This window comes from Alexandromys fortis, unplaced genomic scaffold (assembly GCF_014885135.2).
Source record: "Alexandromys fortis isolate MF-2015 unplaced genomic scaffold, M_Fortis_MF-2015_v1.1 scaffold_9, whole genome shotgun sequence".
Lineage (NCBI taxonomy): Eukaryota > Metazoa > Chordata > Mammalia > Rodentia > Cricetidae > Alexandromys > Alexandromys fortis.
The window spans coordinates 17,265,994-17,287,711 of NW_026067892.1; the positions used below are offsets into that span (position 1 = coordinate 17,265,994).

Below are 21,718 nucleotides of genomic sequence, written 5' to 3' on the forward strand. Positions count from 1 at the left end.
TATATATTTGAGCTATGAATTCCTCCCTCAAAATATAGAGCACTAATTCTGAAGAAGTCTCCTGGCCCAGGATGCAGGATCAGAGAGCAGCACGTGGCCTACTGAAGTGTTCCTTTCCCATAGTCTATTTAGGAGCTACATAGAAATGACAGCCCTAAGCATGACTGGTATGACTTGACAGCAGGCCATTCCCCTTGGGGGAAAAATGTCTCTTTCACTGACTGCCTAGGCTCTTGACCACCTCACCATGCGCACATTGTTGAAACCTTTGTTGGCAGAGTCAGCTAGCTGGTCATGGTGTGAGCATGTATGTCCTCTCTCAACTTCTGGCTGAACTGTCCGCCTCAGGCAATCCCAAAACACAAAAGTGGCTACTTCTCCCAAGATGGGTTATAGGGATAAAAGGAATGTAAAATCATTCAAGATAAGCAAGGACTATTTTCATTGATCAAAAATAAGCCACTCCTCGAGTTGCCTTCGGTCACAGTGTTTTATCACAGAAACAGAAATTAATTGATTCAGCCCTGAAGGAACTGTCTAAGAACCAAGAAGATGACTATCAAAGAGGAAAGGCTCTGTGGGTCAAAGACCCCTTGGATCAGCTGGCTTCTTCTTGCCTATAATCCCTTTTCCCTAACAACCAATATTGCATAAAGAGAAAACCAAGCTAAATTCTCTTTGTGGAGAATTGTCTGTACATTTCACTTAGTGTATCTTACAGAGCTTTCCCTTAGGGGTCATTATTTATATACCTAAGATCTAGTTTTTCCTTAGAGGAAATGATTCAAATGCAGATCAAAGTAAAACCGGGTTTATTTAATTACTGAAAATACATTTTATAAAGTTGGAGTCTGGTAAGAAATGAAGAGTTTCTCCAACCCTCACTCAGGGCACCTTTGCAACCACAACCTACACACAAGTTAGTCATTTGGGTCAAGAAAAAAAATGAAGGATTATTTCTCAACCTAGGTTGCCATTTGTCATTTTGTATTTGAGCATTATCCACTGGAAGCTTATATGCCAACTGACCTTTGCTCTTCGAAGGGAAGGCAAATATCTAAGCATGGTATAAGACCAAAAGGATACCTTGGCCACATTCTTCTAGGCTAAGATAAGTATCTGAAGAAAATCAGTACCTTGGAATAAGCTGCCAAGGAGTTTAGAAGCTGCTGAGTTCTCACTGTTACACCAAGTAGTAAGCTATTTTTCTTAAAGACAAAGTTCATCAGTGTCCTTAACTTTAAAAAAATCAATATTTTTAAATTAATAGACCTTATTTTAAACAATCTTCCATACAATGAAAAATTAAGCAGATATTGATAGCACAGAGAGTTCCCAATACCCCCGTCACAGTCACAGAATTTTTCCTATTAACATCTTGTACCAATGTGAAGGATTCACTAAAATTAATGATTCAGTATCAATGTATTGTCTTAACTAAACTCCATTGTTTACAAGAAAATTCATTTACGGGAGTCAGTGGTCCTCGTTTTCCCTAGGGAGAAAAATGCTCAGAAAAGGAATATTTTTAACATAATGTTTATCTTACAAATTTTGTTTTGCAAGGTGTGGTGGTGCACACCTTAATTGTAGCATTTAGGAGGTAGAAGAAGGGGAGTTTCTGTGAGCTCAAAGCCAACCTAGTCTATAAAATGAGTCCCAAGTCAGTCAGAGCTATACAGTGAGACCCCATTTCAAAAAAAAAAAAAAAAAAAAGACTTGTTAACAGGAGCAGGAACCTGTCATAGGCCCTAGAGGAGAACTTCCTGTTAAATGGCATAGTATTAAACTGATGCCTATGACTGATCCCTGCAGATGAGTGAGTAGCTTATGCAGAGTGAGTCTCTTAACTCTTACCTCTCATCATGGAAACTTCTTTTTGCAATAGACAATTAACATGGAGACCCACACCTGGTCAAAATATAGAAAACAAGAGACTGCAAAGTGCTAGACCCTTAAATGAGACATCTATACCATACTTCCTCCTCCCAAGACTCAGAAATCATTGCCAGAGCTGGTAGGGTATCTGTTCTCCAGATACAGTGGAGCAGTTGCACAGAAGAATTCGCAGTGATTGTGGTAGCATATACAAGAGCCACGAGAGTGTAAGCAAAACAAAACCCAAGCTGGAGCAAGCGGAGGAGCATAAAGTCTCACCCCTACACTGAGTAGTTACTGGCAACAGACAGATGCTAAATGAGAGGGGGTCACTTTTCTTTAAGGGAGTGAGCCCTGGTAGATGCACCACACCCCATTCAGTGGCCATGCATCCAGGGGCATACAGGCAGCACAAATTGGACAGGATGGATTTAAAACAACAAATTAGAACACAAAATTGAGCAAGAAGAAAATGAGACATAGATCTGGGAAAAGTTGGGGAGGAGGGCACATATGATCAAAATGTAATTTATGAAGTTCTCAAAGGACTGATAAGAAGGGGAGAAGAAATTGATTTTCCTAGTGAAGCACATATTTGAAAAGGTATATACTCTCTTGCTTTCACTTCTTCTCATGCTCAGTGCTGGAAATGCTACATACATGATACTCAGTGACACCACAACACCAATTAGCAATAATTAGCAACAGAAAACATTTCTGTCCAGGAGCCAGCATTGTTATGAAGCAGGTTTGTTGCCCAAACTCTTAGAAACTAAGCTATGTGTAAAATAAAGAAAAGTAGGACAGTTACCAGAGAGAATATTGCTGTGAATGAAGGCTCCCATTGTGTTGGTCTTGACAATGCTGTTGGACAATGTTGTCCTCATTGTTGTGAGATGCTTTTTTAAAGAATTAACTTTAATGAGTTAATATGTGAGAGGAGGAAATGAGTTTTAAAAATAAGTAGAAATAATTCTTAAAGGAGCAAAGTCCTCAGAGGATAGAAAGTTCTAGAGCACAGCATTATTCTGGAATACAAAAAAAAAAAAAAAAAGACTTAGTTTAAGGACAGGAAACCTATAACAGTGAGATCTCAAATTAGCTCCTAAAAACCAAGTATCCAACCCAGGTAAAGTGCTCCATCTGGTCAACCTGCATTACACTTCCACAGAGGAGGCTTGAGAAACGCTGTATGATTTCAAAGTTGTGAATGATTAGGGCCACTTAGTGCGGCGTAACACTCCTCTGAATGACATCACTGTCACTATTTTGGCTGAACTCCCACTGGTTTAATTTCAGAAACATCCATTGACTAAAATGCCAAGCTGAAATGAAGTAACACATCACGATGTCCTTTTAAGAGTCAACTAATTTCAAAGGCCCGTTCCCTGTGAGGGACTTGAAGGCTCCCTCCCGTAAGCCTGATGGGCACAGAGGAGCATGAGAAATAGAAGCCACGGCCAAACCACGTGGTGTTTAAGAGTGCCTTGCTTTGCTCCATAAATATGTTCCCAAAAACTTCTTTTAAAACCGAGTTTGTGTTGTAACAGCAATGCAGACCCAGAAAAACCTAACTGTGACCCTCACTATTTGTGTGTGCTCAAACAAGTTACTAAGTAGGTTACTTTTTATAATTCTTTATGGATTTAACGTTTCTACTCTGCCTGGCCTTGTTAGGTTGCCTCAGAGAGCCAGCCTAACCCATCTGGATGATTCAAGAATTGCCTTAGCCATTGCGTATAATAGCAGCACCTGTTCTACAGCCACCACCTGTTACATACTTCATACATGGGGAGATAAAGTATGGAATGTTTTTATTCTTTCACTGGCCAAAGAGTAAGGTTCCGATTTAGCAAATAAAAACAAATCACTCACATTTAAATTTAATATCCAGTTCATAATGAATACTTTTTAATGTAGGTTTATCTCAAGCAATGTATAGGTCATACGCATTCAAAATTATTAGAAAATTATTCTTCATTGATCTGAAATTCAAATTTAATTGAACACCTTATATTTTAACTTAGCCAAAATGATACTTCATTTTCCCCTAGTTAAGACAGACATGGATATAAAATTCAAAGTAAATGATTAAAGTGCCCAGTACTTGATCTCCCCTGTGGGGGCCCACAGAAGTGGGTCTGCTCCACCTTGGCAGAAGGTCGGAGAGTTTAAGTCTACTCTGGCTCTTTCATACTTACTGACAAGAGGTCTGACTTAAGGAGTGGCTACAAACAGGGAATCTTGACCTAAGATGTGGTTACTTGGTGTTTGTGTGTTGAGATGACCCACAGAGGTGGATTCATTCCACGCTGATCAAAGATCAGAGAGTTCAAGGCTATTCCTGCTCCTTCGAGGATATGACAGGAGGTCTGACCCTAGAGGATGCTTGGTCTAAGGTGTGGCCACTGCACGTCCTGCCTAAACAATGGAATACTTAACTAAAGATATAGTTTCTTGATGCTTCAAGTATTGAAGCAAGTAATTGTTCTGTTTATTCTTTGTGTCATGTTAAAGCAGTCTTTTGCCTTCTTCCCCCCTTTTTGGGATTGGGGTATATAAGCATATGGAAAATAAATGTGGGCGGATTCGGTATTCACTGGATTGCCCTCCGGGCTCTATCCTATATCTCTGTATTTCTTTCGTATCTCTATTTCTCCTACCTAATTTTTCTAATCCACAAACCCCTACCCTAGAATGTGTAAACCCCACTGAGGTTGGACCCCAAGAGATGCTGCCCCAACATGGGCCTTGCATGCACACCCACCATCATGCACATAGCACTCTCCTCTCTTCCCCTCCATTCCGTCCCACTCCTCCCCTTCCCTCTCTCCCATATAAATCTCTGCTATACTTTCAGACACCACAATTTTTCTCTTACCATACCTAGATTTGGAACTTTATAGCAGATAGAATTTCATGATCACAAAGATACAAAACTATAACTTTTGGACCCACAATAAAATTCTTTCTTCTTCTCCTCCTCTTCCTCCTCCTTCTTGCCCTCCTCTTCCTCCTCCTCCTCCTCCTCCTCCTCCTCCTCCTCCTCCTCCTCCTCCTCCTCCTCCTCCTTCTTTTCCCCAAACCTCATTTTGCTTTTAGGGCAACAACTTAATCTAATCCTATTCAAGTAAACTCATCTAAATTGAGTCATTTCTCAGCCTACTTAGGTTTATAGCTGAGGCACATGAATGTTTCAGTCCCTCTCCAAATTGTCTCCTGTTGTCTCTTCCCTAAGGATAAGACTAGGCAGAGGAGGTTCATACAGCTCCCAACACAGGGAAGCTGGCAAATAGATATATACACACCCATCTGCACCTCTCTTGGTTATCTGCTGCCCTCATGTCCCTAAAGCCACATCTCCATCTGGTCTTCAGTACCAGACAGTGCTTACTGGAAAGGCAACAGCTAGTGTGTGATACTCTCAATCCCCTACTGCGGTCTGTGGCATTTGGGATCCCAGAAATCAGCTATGCTGTCACGCAAGCAAATTGTTCTGCTGCTTCGTATTTCCTCCATGTGATCAAGCTCCTTAACCTCAGCTGATTTTTACATTATTCTCAGGTCTCAAAGAAAAAACTACATCTATGTCTTTACATATGATTCCAGAACTGAAAAGGAAATTCTGATCCAACAACGGGGACAAGAAACAGTTGCTCTTCCTCTGAGGCTCACAGGCGGTTATGCACGCTCGGGGGCCCACACAATATGCTGGATTTACTGGCCATCTCAGAGATGCCACACTGTGCTGGAGTAAGTCCTAGCAAGGCTCCCATGCTGAGACAAGTGGGGGTGCGGCAGGAAACTGCTGGAAAACAAGCCGTGTTTAAGATCCCACTCCCTTGCAGCTCTTCTCCCCCGGTTGGAGAGTTTCCTGGGGTGACAGGAAAGAGCGAAGGAAGACAATCTGGTTATAGCTAACCTGCCTCTTCTCGCAAGATATCAAGCATGTGTCATTTTTATTATTTAAGCCTGATGTAAAACTTTCCTCTAGAGTGGGTGGCCCAGTGTGGGAGAAGACATTTTAAGAGGAGAAAGAAAATAAAGAACATGACTAACGTCTCAAAGTAAAATCCCGCCCCAAAGCCTCGCGGTTTGATTCTAGGAAAGCATCTCTTTGCTTTCATGTCACGCAGAAACCTAGCACTGCCGTGCCGACTCCACGTCTTGATACTCCATCATCAGCGGAAGTGGCCACCTCGAACCCTCTACACTCCTCCAGTCCCCTGCAGGGATTTGCTCTCCCTTTGTAATTACTCTGCCGCCGCCCCTGCCTCTTCTTGCTCCATAATGCCATCGCCCGCCCGTGTGAGCGTTAGGAGTGTGGTTTTGGTTTCTGTTAGAAGAAATGGAGAAAGGATTGACAGAGCAAGACGGGGACCCACAGTCCTGTCAAGATGTAAGCTGTTATCACTCATCAGTTTGTGGCTCAGGTCACGGATCCATCGTATGTTGTTAAATAAATTAAAGACTTAGCCCGAAGAGCAGGTACCCAGAAGCCTCGGAGAATCGCCCGAAGACAGGGACTCCTAACGTCTGCTCTTCTCTATCAGTTGTGCGAGCACGAAAGCTTGCATGGGTCCTCGTTTGTTTCTGTTGCGGTGAGAAAATATCTGACACAGAGCATATGAAAAGGAAAAGGGCTTGTTGAGCTAACGGCTCCAGTTTGCAGTCCAAAGTCAAGGCAATGGGAACTTAAAGAAACTAGTCCCGTCCGCGGTCAATCCTGTCCGCAGTCCGCAGTCAAGAGCAGGAAGAAAATGGATGCAAGTAAAGGAAGCCCAGCCAATCACCTTGCTTGAAGGGCGGGATCCCCTAGGGCTAATATTTACTTATAAATATTGCATGTGTGTTCCCCGCCTCCCCTTCTGTTTCCTGCTCTTCGTTGGAACCTTGGTTTTGTAAGTTATTCCCTTCTTCCCCTTAATAAAGCTGATATTAAAGCTAGCCTGATTAATCCTATTTGCCGGTCGATTACATTCCCAACAGATGCGTGCATACCTACTGCTCCTCTCACTTCTGTCTACACTTTCACAGCACAGGCCACAGACCCAGGGAACGGCACACACACGCGCGCACGCGCACACACACACACACACACACACACACCATTGGTCGGCTTGCTATTCCCATTTTGGTTAAATCCCTCACAGGCCTGCCTGCAGACCAGCCAGATCTAGGCAATGCCTCACTGAGACTCCATTCCGAGGTGACTCTAGGCTATGTCAACTTGACAAAAACAATAACAATCACAACAGCATAGAAGTCCCTCTGTTGTGACGTGGATAATGGTCATTTTCATTTTCTTTGTTCAAGTGACTGGGACTCTACATTAGAGCCCATTAGTAGAAAGTCTTTTTACATAATGCAAAACTCCATGTTCTTCCCAGAAACCGGCTTTCTTTGTAACTCTAATGGAAAATGGTCTCCATGCGTAAAGCATGCAGCTTTCATCTCGCTGTGTGACGATTTGTGTGTGCCTTTTCATTTTCATCAAGCAAGCCACCGGTGGGACTGTATTCACGAATATATGGCTTGTGTTCGTGCTTGGGAAGAAAACAGCCCTAAAGATAATGAAGTACTTTCTGCCTTTCCTGAAAGCCGGCCCCAAGTCAAAGCTTTGTCGTGATTTAATACACTATCTTGTTATTTTTAATGCACTGGCCTTAACAGAACAACAAGTCCAAATATCCCAAATTACTGCTGAGTAATCTTAGTTTCCTTTTAATGGTAAGCTGTCGGTCCTTTGTTCATTCTCCCCCTGGCCCAAAGGAACCTTTTTAAATACGTTGTGGAACTTGATTAAGGGCACAGCCAAGAAGATGACTCGGAATAAAACGAGCTGTGGTTTGACACGCATGGTGGGGCACACCTGCCATTCTGAACTGAGGGAGGAGCATCCTGAGCTCAAAGCCTGCCTGAGCTACCCAACAAGGCTATCTCAGAAGAGAAAACATGGAGGCTAGGCCGAGGGCTCGGGGAGCAAACTGTTTGCCTTACAAGCATGAGGGCCTGAGTTTGATCCCCTGGAGCCCACATTAGGAAGGAAGGGAGGCCCAACTAGGGAGCTCAGCAGGCGAAAGTGTTTTCTTTCGAACCTGACAGTCTGAGTTGAATCCCCAGGACCCACAGTGGACGGGGACAACCAACTCCCCCAAAATTTCCCCTTAGTATACACATGTCACCACCACCATACACACACAAGAAAAAAAAATGAGAGGTAGCAAATAAGAATGCTGACCAGAGTTTTCATTAATAATCATAAGCTACAGACACCATTTCCAGCGTCTATAATTCTTCTAATATACTCTTATTTTCAGAGCAGCTCAAGATAAAACATAATTCACCCTCCACACGCTATATATCTACCTGAACTACTTTTTTATTATTCTGAAGTGGGATTACTATTTTCCATTTAATAACTCTCAGAATAAAAGCTTTAATGCCAAAATTCATTTTAAAAATAAAATAATGAACAGTATAATCTACTTAACTTAAAAAAAAAAAAACAATTACCCACGTCCTTCAGCATCATCACTGGTTTTTCAGTCAATGCTAGGGGCTTGGCGCATGCTCCTGAGTGTGTCGCGGTCGGATACTCCTAAGGAACTGCTGAGGCAGGACACTCGCCTAGCACGAATAAGGCCACATTTAACCAGCAGCATGAAGAGAGGAAAGGGCTGGGGAGGAGGCAGGAGGACAAGGTAGTGAAAGGAGACCCCAAAATTTGGTGAATTACCACCTATACTTAATTTCTCCAAATTCACATGTGACTTGGGTGAGGTACAAAGGCAGGGGACATTGTGAGACCATGAGAAGGGGAAGGTCCTCACTGGGGAATCGGCTCAAGCCTCTCATTGGCCGGGAGGAAGAAGTCAACACAATTAACAAATGCTTAAGGCCTTTCTCCTCCCCAGCTACAAACCTGCAATGTTTTGGGACTCCACCAGGAACCCCATTTATGCCAAATTCCTTATGTGGCCCTCATGGCTCCTGTTGCTACCTTCTCAGATTAGAGTTCCATTCAAGCCATCTCCAGAGCCACCTTATAAAGTTATTTATCGAGAGACAGAGAGAGAAAGGAGTGGGGTTCTTTAGCAAGCTTTTGAGGTGTAACCTAAACACCACAGTGGTGTGCATGGCTAATATGTACAAACTGTGACTCTCCCTTCAGGAGCCCACACCCACACTTGGGTATGTATTATCTTCTCTGAGATCGTCTTCCCCTTAACCTTTATATTTAAAAAAAAAAATCTATAAATGTCAGGACTGGACAGATGGCTCAGTGGTTAAGAGTGTTGACTGTTCTTCCCGAGGACCCAGGTTTGATTCTCAGCACCCACAACTGTCTCCAGTCACAAAGGATCCGACAACTTCAACTGTGCCCATGGACGGTGCACAGACATACACACAGGCAAAGCACTCGGCCTCATAAAATAACAATAATAAATCTGTGAGTGCCTTTTAATAAACTGCTACTATGTCCTTGAGAGTCCACCCATGCTCCGAGGTGTGGTTCTATACCGCTTCTTGAGCATCTTTCTGGTTTTCATAAAATATCAACTCTGCTTCACAGCCGCTGTTCCTGAAATTCTTTCCTGCATCTGTTTGCCTAAGTGACAGTCCCTACCCGACTAGAACAACTCCTGAGGCCACTGAAGGTGACAGTATGGATCTTTTTCTCTGTCCCCTCACTGCTGACATGATCATTACTGAAACTCTCAAAACATCACAATTATTGTCCATGACTCTCACATAAAACTTGGGGGGAAAAAAGGCAAACAGTAGATATGAGAAGCTTACAAATCCACAACTTCTTCGTTAAGCAAACAAGATAAAACAAAATATGCAATTTAAGATTGGAAGCAAAAGACAAAAAAAAAAAAACTCAAAACAAGCTGACCACTTTGATCCTGTAATCAGAGTTCTTCCCATCAGCAAGCTGTACACTACTGGGCAAGCCTGCCGCAGGTCATCTGCTGTGTGCGGCAGCTCCAGGCGGCTCCAGACCATCACCTATGTAATTGCAGCTCTGTCTGATAGGCCCACGCAGCTCTTTTGGAACAAAGGTTTTATAACGGAGTAGATGATAAATACTGACCTGTGATGCTACCAGATGCTTATAATATTAGGGGCTGTGTTTATATGGAGAATGTTCGCATATGTTATCTCTGTGTGCTTGCAGCCCAAAAGCGATTTTAAAATAAATAGGACTCTTAGAAATAGAAAGAAAAATTCAATGTGCATGATAGGTTAATACTGTGGCATCTTGATATAGTAAGAGATACTAAAATATTCTACTCAATACAGTTTATGTGATCAATGAATACAAGCCACTTGGCCATAGAACGGCTACTTAGAAAAATTCTAAGATGTCATACTGACTCTGAAAAATACTGATGACATTGATTTATTTTGCTGTTGTTTAAAGCTAGAGTCTATGAAAGTGAGACTAAACCTTCTGCAGCACGGAGTGAAACAGACCCACAATGCCGGTGGTATTTCCTCACCTGAGTCCATCTCGGCAATAACTGTTTCTACAGCAGCCACATTTGGGGAATGAGATGGAATGTAAAAGCTGACTATACTTTCCTCTAAAGAAGCAAACTTGAAGCTGTCCGAATATATAGTAGAGACCCAAAATTAGTATGCTTTCTAAAAATAAATGAACAAACTGATCTTTTTGTTACATATTAAATTAGCCCTCAGGCCATCAGCTCCCGACAAAGAGCTTCCTGTTCTACAGGCTACAAGGCTGTGCACGTGTTTAAAGTCTACTTCCAGAACCTCCGGCCTCAGCTAAGCAGCCCCAGTCCTCCCTCTGAAATCTGGCCAGTAGCACAGTGAGCACTTTCCTAGGGCTGCCATTAACACCAAAGCCATGACAGGAGCAAGCATGTCTTCTCCTGACAGTGACAGGGTGACCGTCGCTGTGGTGTTCTCTTGACTGTGCACACAGGGAGAGACGCGCACTGGACACCAGAGCTTAGTGAGAATACGTCTGAGATCCTTTTCCTTAGTTCCACTGTGAACAAGGGACTCAGCTGGACTTTCTGGAACAAATGCTGCTGAGTCAGTACGAAGTGGCCCCATCAGGCTGGTCAACTCAGAGTGGACAATCCAGGGATAAGTATGCCCACCTTCCTCCTCGTCTCTTCTCCTCTTCCTCCCTCCCCTAGGGCTGCTTTCACAGTCAGTCTATCCTCTTCCGCTTATGACAAGGCCATATAGCAAAGATAACTCCTACAACTGCTGAAATATATGATTACAAAAACATATTATGTGCAGACACCTGTTCTTTCATGTGAAAAGTAAGTTTCAAAAGCTAGAACTAAAAATATAAATTCAAATGACAAACCTTTAGCTACACTGCAAAAAAAAAAAATCAGAAGTGAGAGAGGGAAAAAAAAACAGAACTAATTCCACAGACATTCAAAGACGCATAAAAGACAGCTACGAAGAGCTACAAGCCAGTAAGTTAAATAATCTAGAAGAAATGGATAAACTTCTAGATAATAGATGCAATCTGCCAATACAGAACCATGAGGACACAGAAAATCTGAGCAGGTTAATAAATCAGAAGATTAAATAGCCAGTCATGGTAACACACACTTTAATCCAGCACTCAGGAGGCACAGACAGGCAGATACCTGTGAGTTTCAGGCCAGCCTGGTACACAGTAAGTTCCAAGCCAGCCAGGCTGAGCCTTGAGACCTTGTCTGGAGGAGGAGGAGGTGAGGACGAGAGCAGCAGAAATAACAACAAAGTCTTGGGCCTGAGGTTTACGGGACATCTAACAAGCATTTAAAAGGAGCTCATGGTAGTTCTTTGCAAATTCTTCCAAAAGGAGTGACTACTTTCAAACTAATTTTCAAGGCCAGCATAATCCTGATATTAAAGCCAGATAAGGACACTGTGAGAAAAGAAAATTACATACCAGTATCTTTGAAAAACATAGATACAAAATTCAGCAAATAGGAGCAGGCTGTTCTCAGCAGGGTAAGAGAGGACCACCAACCATGGTCTAGTGGGATTCATCCCAGGGATGAAGGTACAGTTCAATATAAAGAGGACTATTTGGGGAAAAGAAAAGAACCAATATGACGGAGATGGGGAGACAGGGCAGGGTATGGAGGTGGATATGATCAAAATGCACATTGTGTACGGTATGAAGATATCATAATGAGATCTAACATCTTGTACAACAGGTGTGAGCTGATAGAAAGGTAACTTCAGACGCGATAGATAAGATCCTCTCATTGCTAACTCCCCCAGAACTTTGCTCCCCCAGTGCCAGCATTCACCGATAATCTTACAGACTTGGTCAACCTAGACATGCACGAGTAACCAACACGCTGAAGGAAGGCCAAAATGTCTTGTTGCCTCCGATGTTCCTGGCAGCATTGTAAACTTTAAAACAACCCACCACGAAGCATTAACTATCTCAGTAAACATTCCCGACTATACAGTAGCCTTAAGCTTCCCACAAAGCAAATTATCACACAGAAAACAACCATGTAAAAAAAATAATAAATCTTTTCTGGCACATAAAAATGAGCCTCCTCCCTCAGTGATCGAGGTGACACCGATAAACTGAGCTCTGAGGGCAGAGATGGAAAGAGAGCAGCAAGTCTTCAACTTGAAATGTGTTTCTGTGCTTCTACCTTGCCAATTATATAGAAGATTCCTACTTGCCCTGAGTAGTAACTACTGAAGTGAAAATCAAATTTTAGATGGAGAGAGAGTCATTTTGGACATTCATTTTAAAGTAAAGAGTGGGGTTCTCACATAAAAATTCATGATTTTCTTCAGACTTTTAACTATAGAGAAAGGAATTACCCTATGAAGATCCGTAGTTGGTGAAGGACTGAAAATGGTTGGTTGGTTATGGCAATAACCTAGAAATTCAGAAATGAATAAATTCAGGAACTTCTGACTCAGAATAACCTTTAATAATGAGTGCAACCTCTGTGTATGTATGTATCTGTGTGTGCACATGTATGTGCATATATGTCTGTATGTGTGTATGTGTTTGTATGTATATAGGTGTATGCATTTTCCAGTAACATAATTTTATCCTTCTTTATGGTTGAATAAAATTCTGCTGCATATATACCACAATTTCATTCTTTGTTCACCTCTTTCTGGATATCTGGGCTTGTCCCATATCTTGACTATTATAAATGCTATAGGAATGAGCACTGGTATGCATATATCTCTACAAAATCCTAACATAAATCTTTTGGGTCTATACCCTGGAATGGAGGGGTTTTGAGAATCTTCCATGCTTATTTCCATACACATACATGTGGGGGTGGGAATTTGAAAAATAAAAGTCATGGCATCTTCTGTCCAATGTGCACATCAGTAACATATGTGTTGGATAGAATGAAACATGTTTGGGTGGACTGACTTTTGGTATACCATGCTACTGTATAATTGAACATTTTAAATACTTTGTAGTGAATTCTTAAGTAATACCTGAAATGCCTGGAGATCTTCAGAAGTAGATTTGTAAGTGTCAAAAATAGTCATTTTACTTGACTTGGTAAATAAGAAACAGAATGCTATCTAAGACAAACATGAATATTTCAATGTAGCAGTCTTTGGCTCACTTATGCCTAAAAGGAAGAATTTAATCAAGATTCTTTCAAGAGAGCTGCAATCATTACAGAGTGAGAAAGGAAGGATCTTCTCCCAATTGAGCAATTAACATATTTCATCTAACAACGGCCATTGATGTGAATCTCCTGCTTAAAGATTCTTCCAGAAGCGCCTCCCATCTCCCTGTTCCCAATTCCAGTTTTTCTTAGACTGCACCTAAAGAACTCCAGATGCACTCCTATTTTTAAAGTCTTCAATAAAATGTACAAACCTCCACTTCCATAAAAGCTCACATGAGGACTTGCTGTACCTTACAGGTTCTTTGGGCAGCCCGCAGGACAGTGGCACAGGCCTTCTTTCTTTCCATATATCTTTATGTGGCTGGAATCTGTCATCTTCCTCTTTGCTATGTGCTAGCAACAAGCCTGGGCTTCTGCAGTCTTAAATCCCCAGGGTTCCCAAGCTCCAGGGTTAGCATAGGATGATTTTCTTTGTGGTTAGTCATCACCCATCTGCATTTTTTTTCTTTTAAACTTTTATTCGTATGTTCAAGATATTCTAAAAGACAATTTGAGATCTATACCTGACATATTTTTATAATGCAGTTGTTAAATAAATACATACTGATTACTATAATCAGATTAATGTGGCAAGCACCACCCATGCTATACACAAGAGTCCTAGAATCCATTCATATTAAAACTGAAGGTTTGTATCCTTTGACTAACAACTCCTTGTTCGTCATTCCCGTAACCCCAGATCCCTCACTCTGCTCTTTGCACAGACATGTGTATGTGCTTTGATAAAACTTAAACCCCATCCCCTCCGATTCCTCCCCATCCCTTCTGCTACTTTGCTCTCCCAATATCCTGTGCTTTGTTTTTAAACCTCATTGAGTCCAATTAGGGTGATAGATAGATAGATAGATAGATAGATAGATAGATAGATAGATAGATAGATAGATAGATAGATATACAGACAGACAGACAGACAGATAGGTGTGTGTGTGTGTGTGTGTGTGTGTGTGTGTGTGTGTGTGTGTGTAGGGTTATCTATTGGAGCATGGGTAGCCAGCCTCTCAAGAACCACATCCCTGAAGAAAGTTGACTCTCTCCCCCCAGTGGCCATAAACTGCCAACAACTCCTCAGTGAGGAGTGAGATTTCATGGTCCCCTCCCCCATCTATGGTGGGATTTTATCTGGCTTAGTCTTGCGCAAGTCTTGTGTGTTCAGTTGCAGCCACTCTGAGTTTGTGCTCGGTGGTCCTACCATATCCAGCAAACAATGTGTTGCTGCAGTTACCCACTGCCTCTGACCCTTTCATCCGTGCTAAGTCCTGAGCACTGAGAAGAGGGGTGTGGTTCAGCACCTCATATAGATCTGAGCACCCCACAGTCTCTTAGTCTCTACGCATTGACCAGTCTGGGGTCTCTGTATTAATTACCACCTACTTCAAAAAGAAGCTTCTTGAATGAGGGCTGAGAGATTCTATAATCTATGAGTACACAGATAAGCACGCAGAGGGCAGTTTGTTACCATATACACTTCACAGGATGATAGGATTAGGTTCTTTCCTAGGACCTAGGACCTAGGTCCCAGTTAACAGCACTAGGCCTGAGCTCATTTTTAAAAATGGAGCAGGCCTTAAATCTAATGAGAAAGTGGTTGGTTACTTTCAGAAAATCCATGCCAATATTGCACCAGAAGGCACACCTTGCCAGGCCAGTTGTTACTGTAGCTAACAGTGTTCACACTTAAGTAAGACCGTTGCTGTGTCTTCTCTCTGTGTAGCATGCTCAGAAACTTCTACCACAGTGAAAGTTTAGTAGCTATGCTACCTGGGTCCTGTTAGAAAGTTATTTTCTGAGCCTGTAAGTGGAAGTCAATTCCTTATTTTCCCCACTAACAGTTTGATGTTAATTAGTACTGACCTTATGAAAATAGCAAAAGATAGCATGTAGAATTTTGCTTTTTAATTTAAGGCTTTTAACTAACCTGAAAGCATTTCTTTTGGCTTTTTCTTTTTTTAATTTTTAATAAAATATAATTATATTTCCCCCTTCCCTTTCTTCTATCCAATCCCCCCACCCATGTAATCCCCTTGCTCTCTCTCAAATTCATGCCTTTTTTCTTTACCTACAGTTACATTATTTATTTATTTATTTATCTATATTTATATATATGCATAAATATATAAATACAACCTGCTTACTCTGTGTACTGTTATTGTATGTATATCATTTCAGGTCCAAGCCTAGACAAGGAACTACTAGCAACTAAGAAATACTAAACACTGACGGCATTTTTACAAAGTAAATTTCATGCAATTTATTTCTAATTTGCTTCATTGATAAGGCTTTAGCTTAAATTCAGTTCTACTGGATATCATGTTCTTTCTGGTATTCTAATCATCTGGAAAGGGTTGAAGTTTAGTAAAAGAAAAAACTTGTTCATTTCTGAGCATGAGCACTAAGAAGGAATCATTTTGTGCTGAGCCCAGAAGGAAATTTGGACACATAGAAAGGACATCATTATTGAACAAATTGGAATTCAATTGTCATATTGGGTCTAAAACTTTAATCCCTAAGGAATTATTTATCACAAACACTGAGGGCTTTAATTGCTCTGTCTATCAAGAGACATCACTGTAAAGACATATTGGAACCAAATGCTGCCATCTCCCCTCCCATTATGTGTGTGTGAGTGTGAGTTTGTGTGTCTGTGTCTGTTTCTGTGTATGTGTGTCTGTGTGTGTCGGTGTGTGCACGTATGTGCTTGTATGTGCATTTAGCAGCCAGAGGTCCATGTTGGGTATCTTCCTCATCACTTTGTACCTACCCTTGTTGAAGGAGGAACCCTTACTAACCTAAAGGTCACCAAATTGGTTAGACTGGCTGGTTGGCAAATCTCCCGTCTCTATTTCCCAAGCACTGGCATTATGGACACACCCTGAGCACTGGGCTTTGGGGTTGAATTAAGGCCCTCATACCTATCCAGAAAGCATTTTACCAACTGAACCATCTCCCCAGTCCCATCATAACTCCCTTCTTGAGAGATAATACTTTCTCTATGTGATCATATTCACCAGTCATCTGACTACATACATCCAAAATCATTCCATAATTTTCAGAACAGCACTAGATCCTGTGTGTGAAGCAAAGGTATATTAATGGAAAATACATCCCTATAGAAATTATAAACCATTTAAGAAATGGGTTTTTGAGGTTAACACTAAACAACATCCTGATAGCTATTACTAATAGATGTGTTAGATGCCAGGCAGAGCTGTTTGTAAACATTAAAGGACTTTCTTTACACCTCATCGTACTTTCTCAAAACAGGCTCACGTCTAGTGCTATTTTCCCCAAGTTTTAAAAGAAGAAAGTCAGTGGCTAAGGCAGTGCAAACACAATGAGTAGGGATGATTACAAAACCCACCCTCTAGCCATTGAACTACTTGGATTTTCACTGGCAAAAGCTAAGAATGAAGGTTACCTATTGACCAGAGGACATTAGATGAGGTGCCATGAGAAAGCTTTAAAGAACGAGTCAGAGTGAAATAAGTAAATAGAAAGGGGTTAAGGTCGTCTAAATACAAAGTTATATAAACCTTGTGTGGCGGTCAGAAGGCTAGAATAGCAGGCATGATCAGGGAGACAAGAGTCAAGGGTGTGTAGGGTGTTCCAACCTGGACACACATCTAAAGTGTTTTCATTTCAAATACATTCGCACCGGCATAGAAGTGTGTTTTAGTGCACCCAGTGCTCAATTCAATAGTGTCAATTTTAATTTGTAACAAAGGTCTTGGAAGCCTGTGGAAATGGGATGTGTTTTACAATGCTATTGTAAGCATTAAGGGTAGAAGAGAGGAAGGAATTAGATTACAGTCTAGATTAGCAAACGTTATTTTATTCATAAAAACCAAAACCCCAAGAAAATGTCTTGATTTATAACTGCTCAAATTAATGCATAAGTCTAGGATCTATGCGCAGCTGGTTCTTGCTGTCACCATGCCCATGTAGCATTGATGAATAGGATGAAATCAAAACAGGTAAATGACCAGATTTTGTCCCAGATACCAAAAAATGAGCCTCCAAACCTTCAGGCCAATGTTGCTGTGTCATCTGCTCCCTTCATTTTGGTGTCCCTGCCCCTCATCTACACAACCCCTCTCGCCTCTTTCCACCAATGCCACTTCCAATACTACTGTTTGTGAACACGGGGAAAAGATAAAGATTCTTCTGCTCTGACTCAAGTATAAGCGTTCATTCCTTGGGAAAGAACACAGCAATAGCCCACCCATGTTTAGGACACAGCGTGCAATAACTCTTCAAAAAAGGTAAGCGAGAAGGAGATGGAATGGCCAGTGAGCCAGCTCAGCGGGCAAAAGCTCTTGATGTAAACTGTATCCCAGGACCCCACATGGTGAGAGGAGAGGCCCAATTCCCACAAGTTGTCCTCTGTCCTCACACATACCATAGAATGCACATACGTAAACATGTTCAATCCCTCTATCCTCTCCCTCCCTCCGTGATTTTTTTAGAAATATTTAAAAAAAAGCAAAGTACAATAAGGATCTACCTATTATTCAGAAAGAAATCTCTCAAAAAAGAATATTAAAATATAGTCATCGTGTTCAAGTAGAATAAACCTATGGATTCAAGTTTTCTAAAGAAATATGTATATTTATAACAAAATCTCTATGAGATATATATCAAGAGAATTAATACATACAAGTATTTCATGGGGAAATAAAGAAAATTTAGTGAGTGAATCCATAAGAATTATTACAGTTGGTGAACTGGCCAGCCAGAACTGAAGACCTTGGGTGATATTAGTATCTTCTTTTTTTCCAAAGTGGGTACAGGAATGAAATAAAGTATGAAAACACTTCTAATTGGGCAAAAGGGAATCAGCATTTTCACAGGAAGAGGTAAGGACTAATGCCTAACTGCATTTCAAAGTTAGACAACACATTGGTTTATTGGCCCACAGGCTGAGGCCGAGACTGTGGACATGTTTCTTTGCTCGCGGCGACAATGGCGGCACCAATACCTCCTGAGTGTTGCCATGGTCAGATTCTGTGGGCCTGGGCAGGGAGCACAGATGGAGACAGCCCCGGACCCTGTCCTCCCGCGGCTTACACTGTGCTACTACAAAGAACAGTGAGTGCCCTGGGATCAGAAGTGCAGTCACCACAAAGCCTCCAGATGAAGAACCCAGCTTCTGTAACAAGGAAGTTGTCTTGCTGAATTAGCAGTTTTACAGAGATCTGAATCTTTCCCAGTAAGAAGAAAAAGAACAAAAAAAAGTACTTTTCACTGTGTGCTTAATAGATTTTTTTTTGAACTTTAAAGAAACAGGATGGAAGATAAAGACAAATCCCCTCCAAGTCAAAGAGCAGACCCTTAAGCCCTGCCCAGCCAGGCAATGCTGACTCCAGGGCTGGAGGCAGGCCAGACCTGCACAAGCAGCTTAGAAGGGTTCCACAACTATGTGGCGTTCTCCGCTACAAACGATACTGATAAAACTGATTCCACTGTACTGCCACGACATCAGTGACGTCACTCATTAGTTACAGATGACGGCTGGGGCAGGGGCATAGATGAGTACACGCATCCACAGGCATCCACGAGGTCACTGTGCCCTCTCCTCACACACGCCTGTCCTCAGTACCGTCCCCTCAGAGCTCTGTCCTTCCGCCCTTGAAACGCTTAGTTTCTTCCAAGTTTACAATTAGCTAATGTAAGGATCGAATCAGGGGAAACGTGCTGACGAGAAGGGATCGGGCGCGAGGGGAGTGACTACTGCCTGCCAATTCAAACAGCGCCTGATGGTAAAATATGATCTTGGGAACAAAACTGGAATGGGAGCTATACTGTCCAGAGCATGGATCCGCGGTGTGCATGCTGAAAGCCGCGTCTGGGAATTCGCTGCGGTAGCTCTGGGGAACACTGACACGCATGTTATGTCTGCTAACACCCATTTGAATGACAGCATGTTCTTCTTCCGTCTAAAATATGTGTCAAGATAAACCGTTTGCCCTAGTCTAGAACAATCCAAAAAACAAACATGACCCTTAAAGCCGAAGGCCGCAGAAAGGTTAAATACCCAAGTTTGAAGAGGAACTGATTTACATCTATGACAGAGCAGGAACCCAGCACACAATTCACTTCTCTTCATGTTTCTGAAGCCACATCTCATGGACTTGATGTGGTTTAACAAAAATACTGCTTTGAAAACCCACACACAGAAGGCCCAAAACTTGTGAATCGGGCAACACGAGACAGGCACGCCGACGTAGGAGATTCTTAAATGCCAGGTCATCCATTTAGCCGCGATTCTAGACACCTGCTATCACTAAGCTTGTTCTCAATGTTCAGGCAACCTAATTTAAACAGCTGATGTCTGCCCTAATCCAAACAAGCCTGGCGACCAAGTAAAAGCTTGACGATCCTGCCACCTAGTGGCCGTAGAGAAACTGCAGCCAACATTGCCTGACGAGAAGAGCAGGCTGCTGCGGCAATGTCTGTCCCCGCCACGCGTGGAATGTATCATTGTGAATCAGGTGTGTACAGTACCAATTCTGAAAGCAAACTTATGAAGATTTGATTTGTCTCTGGGATTATCTTGAAATTATTCAAGTGGGCCAAGGTTTTACTCATCTTCAAACATTAAAAAAAAAAAAAAGACTAGAGGTCATTTGCTATTGTTGATTTTTTTTCTCTTTTTCCTGCTCTGTATGCTCATCCAAACCCTTTTCCTAGTCTTTGGGGTTGATCCCAGATGGATATACCCTGCCAAATCCAAAAGTCATGTGGCCAAGCCATCATAGAAATTCCCTTTGTGCTGCTGAGCTGTCATTACCAAAGGGTCGTTAGACCTTCACAAAGCCACAGAAATCTTCTTCGAAGAAAGAAAAGGACATGTGCAGAAACCCCTAAAGTACCCATCTAAGAGCCAGGACCATAGTGAACACTGTAGGTAGCCAGAGGAACACAGAGAGATCAGCACAAAGTGTTTCTACACCCATCGTTAGCAGATGAGTCTCCCTGACCTGCCTGCACCTCTAACAGGTGGGACAGCAGGAAGCCAGAATTGTTCACCTTCTCCACCGAAGGAGAATCCCAAATCCTACCTGCTGACGTTTGAAGGCTAAATAATCCAGGTTTTCCAGCTCCTTCCCCAGCTTCTGGTAGGTCTTCTGGAGGTCAGATTTGTTGGAAACATTTTTAAGAGACTCAAATGTTCTTTGAAACTGCAAATGAAAAGAAAGGCAGATTATAATAGTGACAGATTCTTCTCAAATTCCTAGCTAGCTAACAGAGTCAACAATGCGCTTCAGTTTTACCCACTATAATTCAGAGACAACAAATGCTAGCTAATTACCCTTCAGTGGACTGATTAGGGATGATTATGAAGAGGTGGGAACTGCATGTGTGCCGCCAGCATTACACATGAATGAGAAGTCCATTTGGTTCTCAATGAGCATACGTCATCCAGAGTCAAAGAGCTTCCATGCTTCAGGGTCCCTTGAAGAAAACGAGACTTAATGTGTAATTTTAAGTCTAACAAAGTAATATTATAAGGCTCTCAGGGCTGGAAGATATTTCAGTTGGTGACGTGCTTGCTCTGCAAGCCTGAAGACCTGAGGCTGGATCCCACCATCCACCTTTGTAATCCCAACACTGGGAAGGCATAGACAGGACCATCAGCCCAACAGTCAGCCTAGCCAATTGGTAAGCTCCGCTACCGCTTTACTAAGTCAGCATAACGCCTAATTACAGTCTGAGTGTCTGTCCTTAGAGCCACAGCTAAGTGCAGCTCTCACCCCTCCTCAAGGAAACTTCTCTTTGCAGTAGATGAAGATCATTACGGGAAACCACAACTGATCAGAATGTAAAGCTGTGATGCTCAGTCCCATGTGGTGCCCAGTCCCATGTGGTGCCCAGTCCCAGCTAATACATCTATAACACCTCGGGCTCAGAGATCATTGCCAAAGGAGGGGGCGGGGAAAAGATTACAAGAGCCAGAGGAAGAGTGTGCTGTGAAATTGTGACACCTAGAAACGTCAGAGAAGCTACGCCTATAAAGTCTCACTAACATGTCCACCTAACCACGACCAGAACCAGGATGACATTAGACACATTAACATGAGAACCCTAGACAAAGAACTACAGGCAACTAAGGAATGATGAGAGTTGGGGAAATAGATTTCCCCGGGGAAGAGCGTGTG

At 42.2% G+C, this 21,718-nt stretch overlaps 1 protein-coding gene across 1 annotated transcript in view; it reads right to left on the reverse strand.

Annotated features, from left to right (window-relative positions):
- Window positions 1-21,718, reverse strand: part of Ctnna3 (catenin alpha 3) — a 1,282,010-nt gene that overhangs the window by 1,174,233 nt on the left and 86,059 nt on the right. The window contains exon 5 of the mRNA XM_050141069.1: window positions 20,621-20,740. Within this exon, the coding sequence (XP_049997026.1) occupies window positions 20,621-20,740 (120 nt within the window). The remainder of the gene's footprint in view (window positions 1-20,620; window positions 20,741-21,718) is intronic.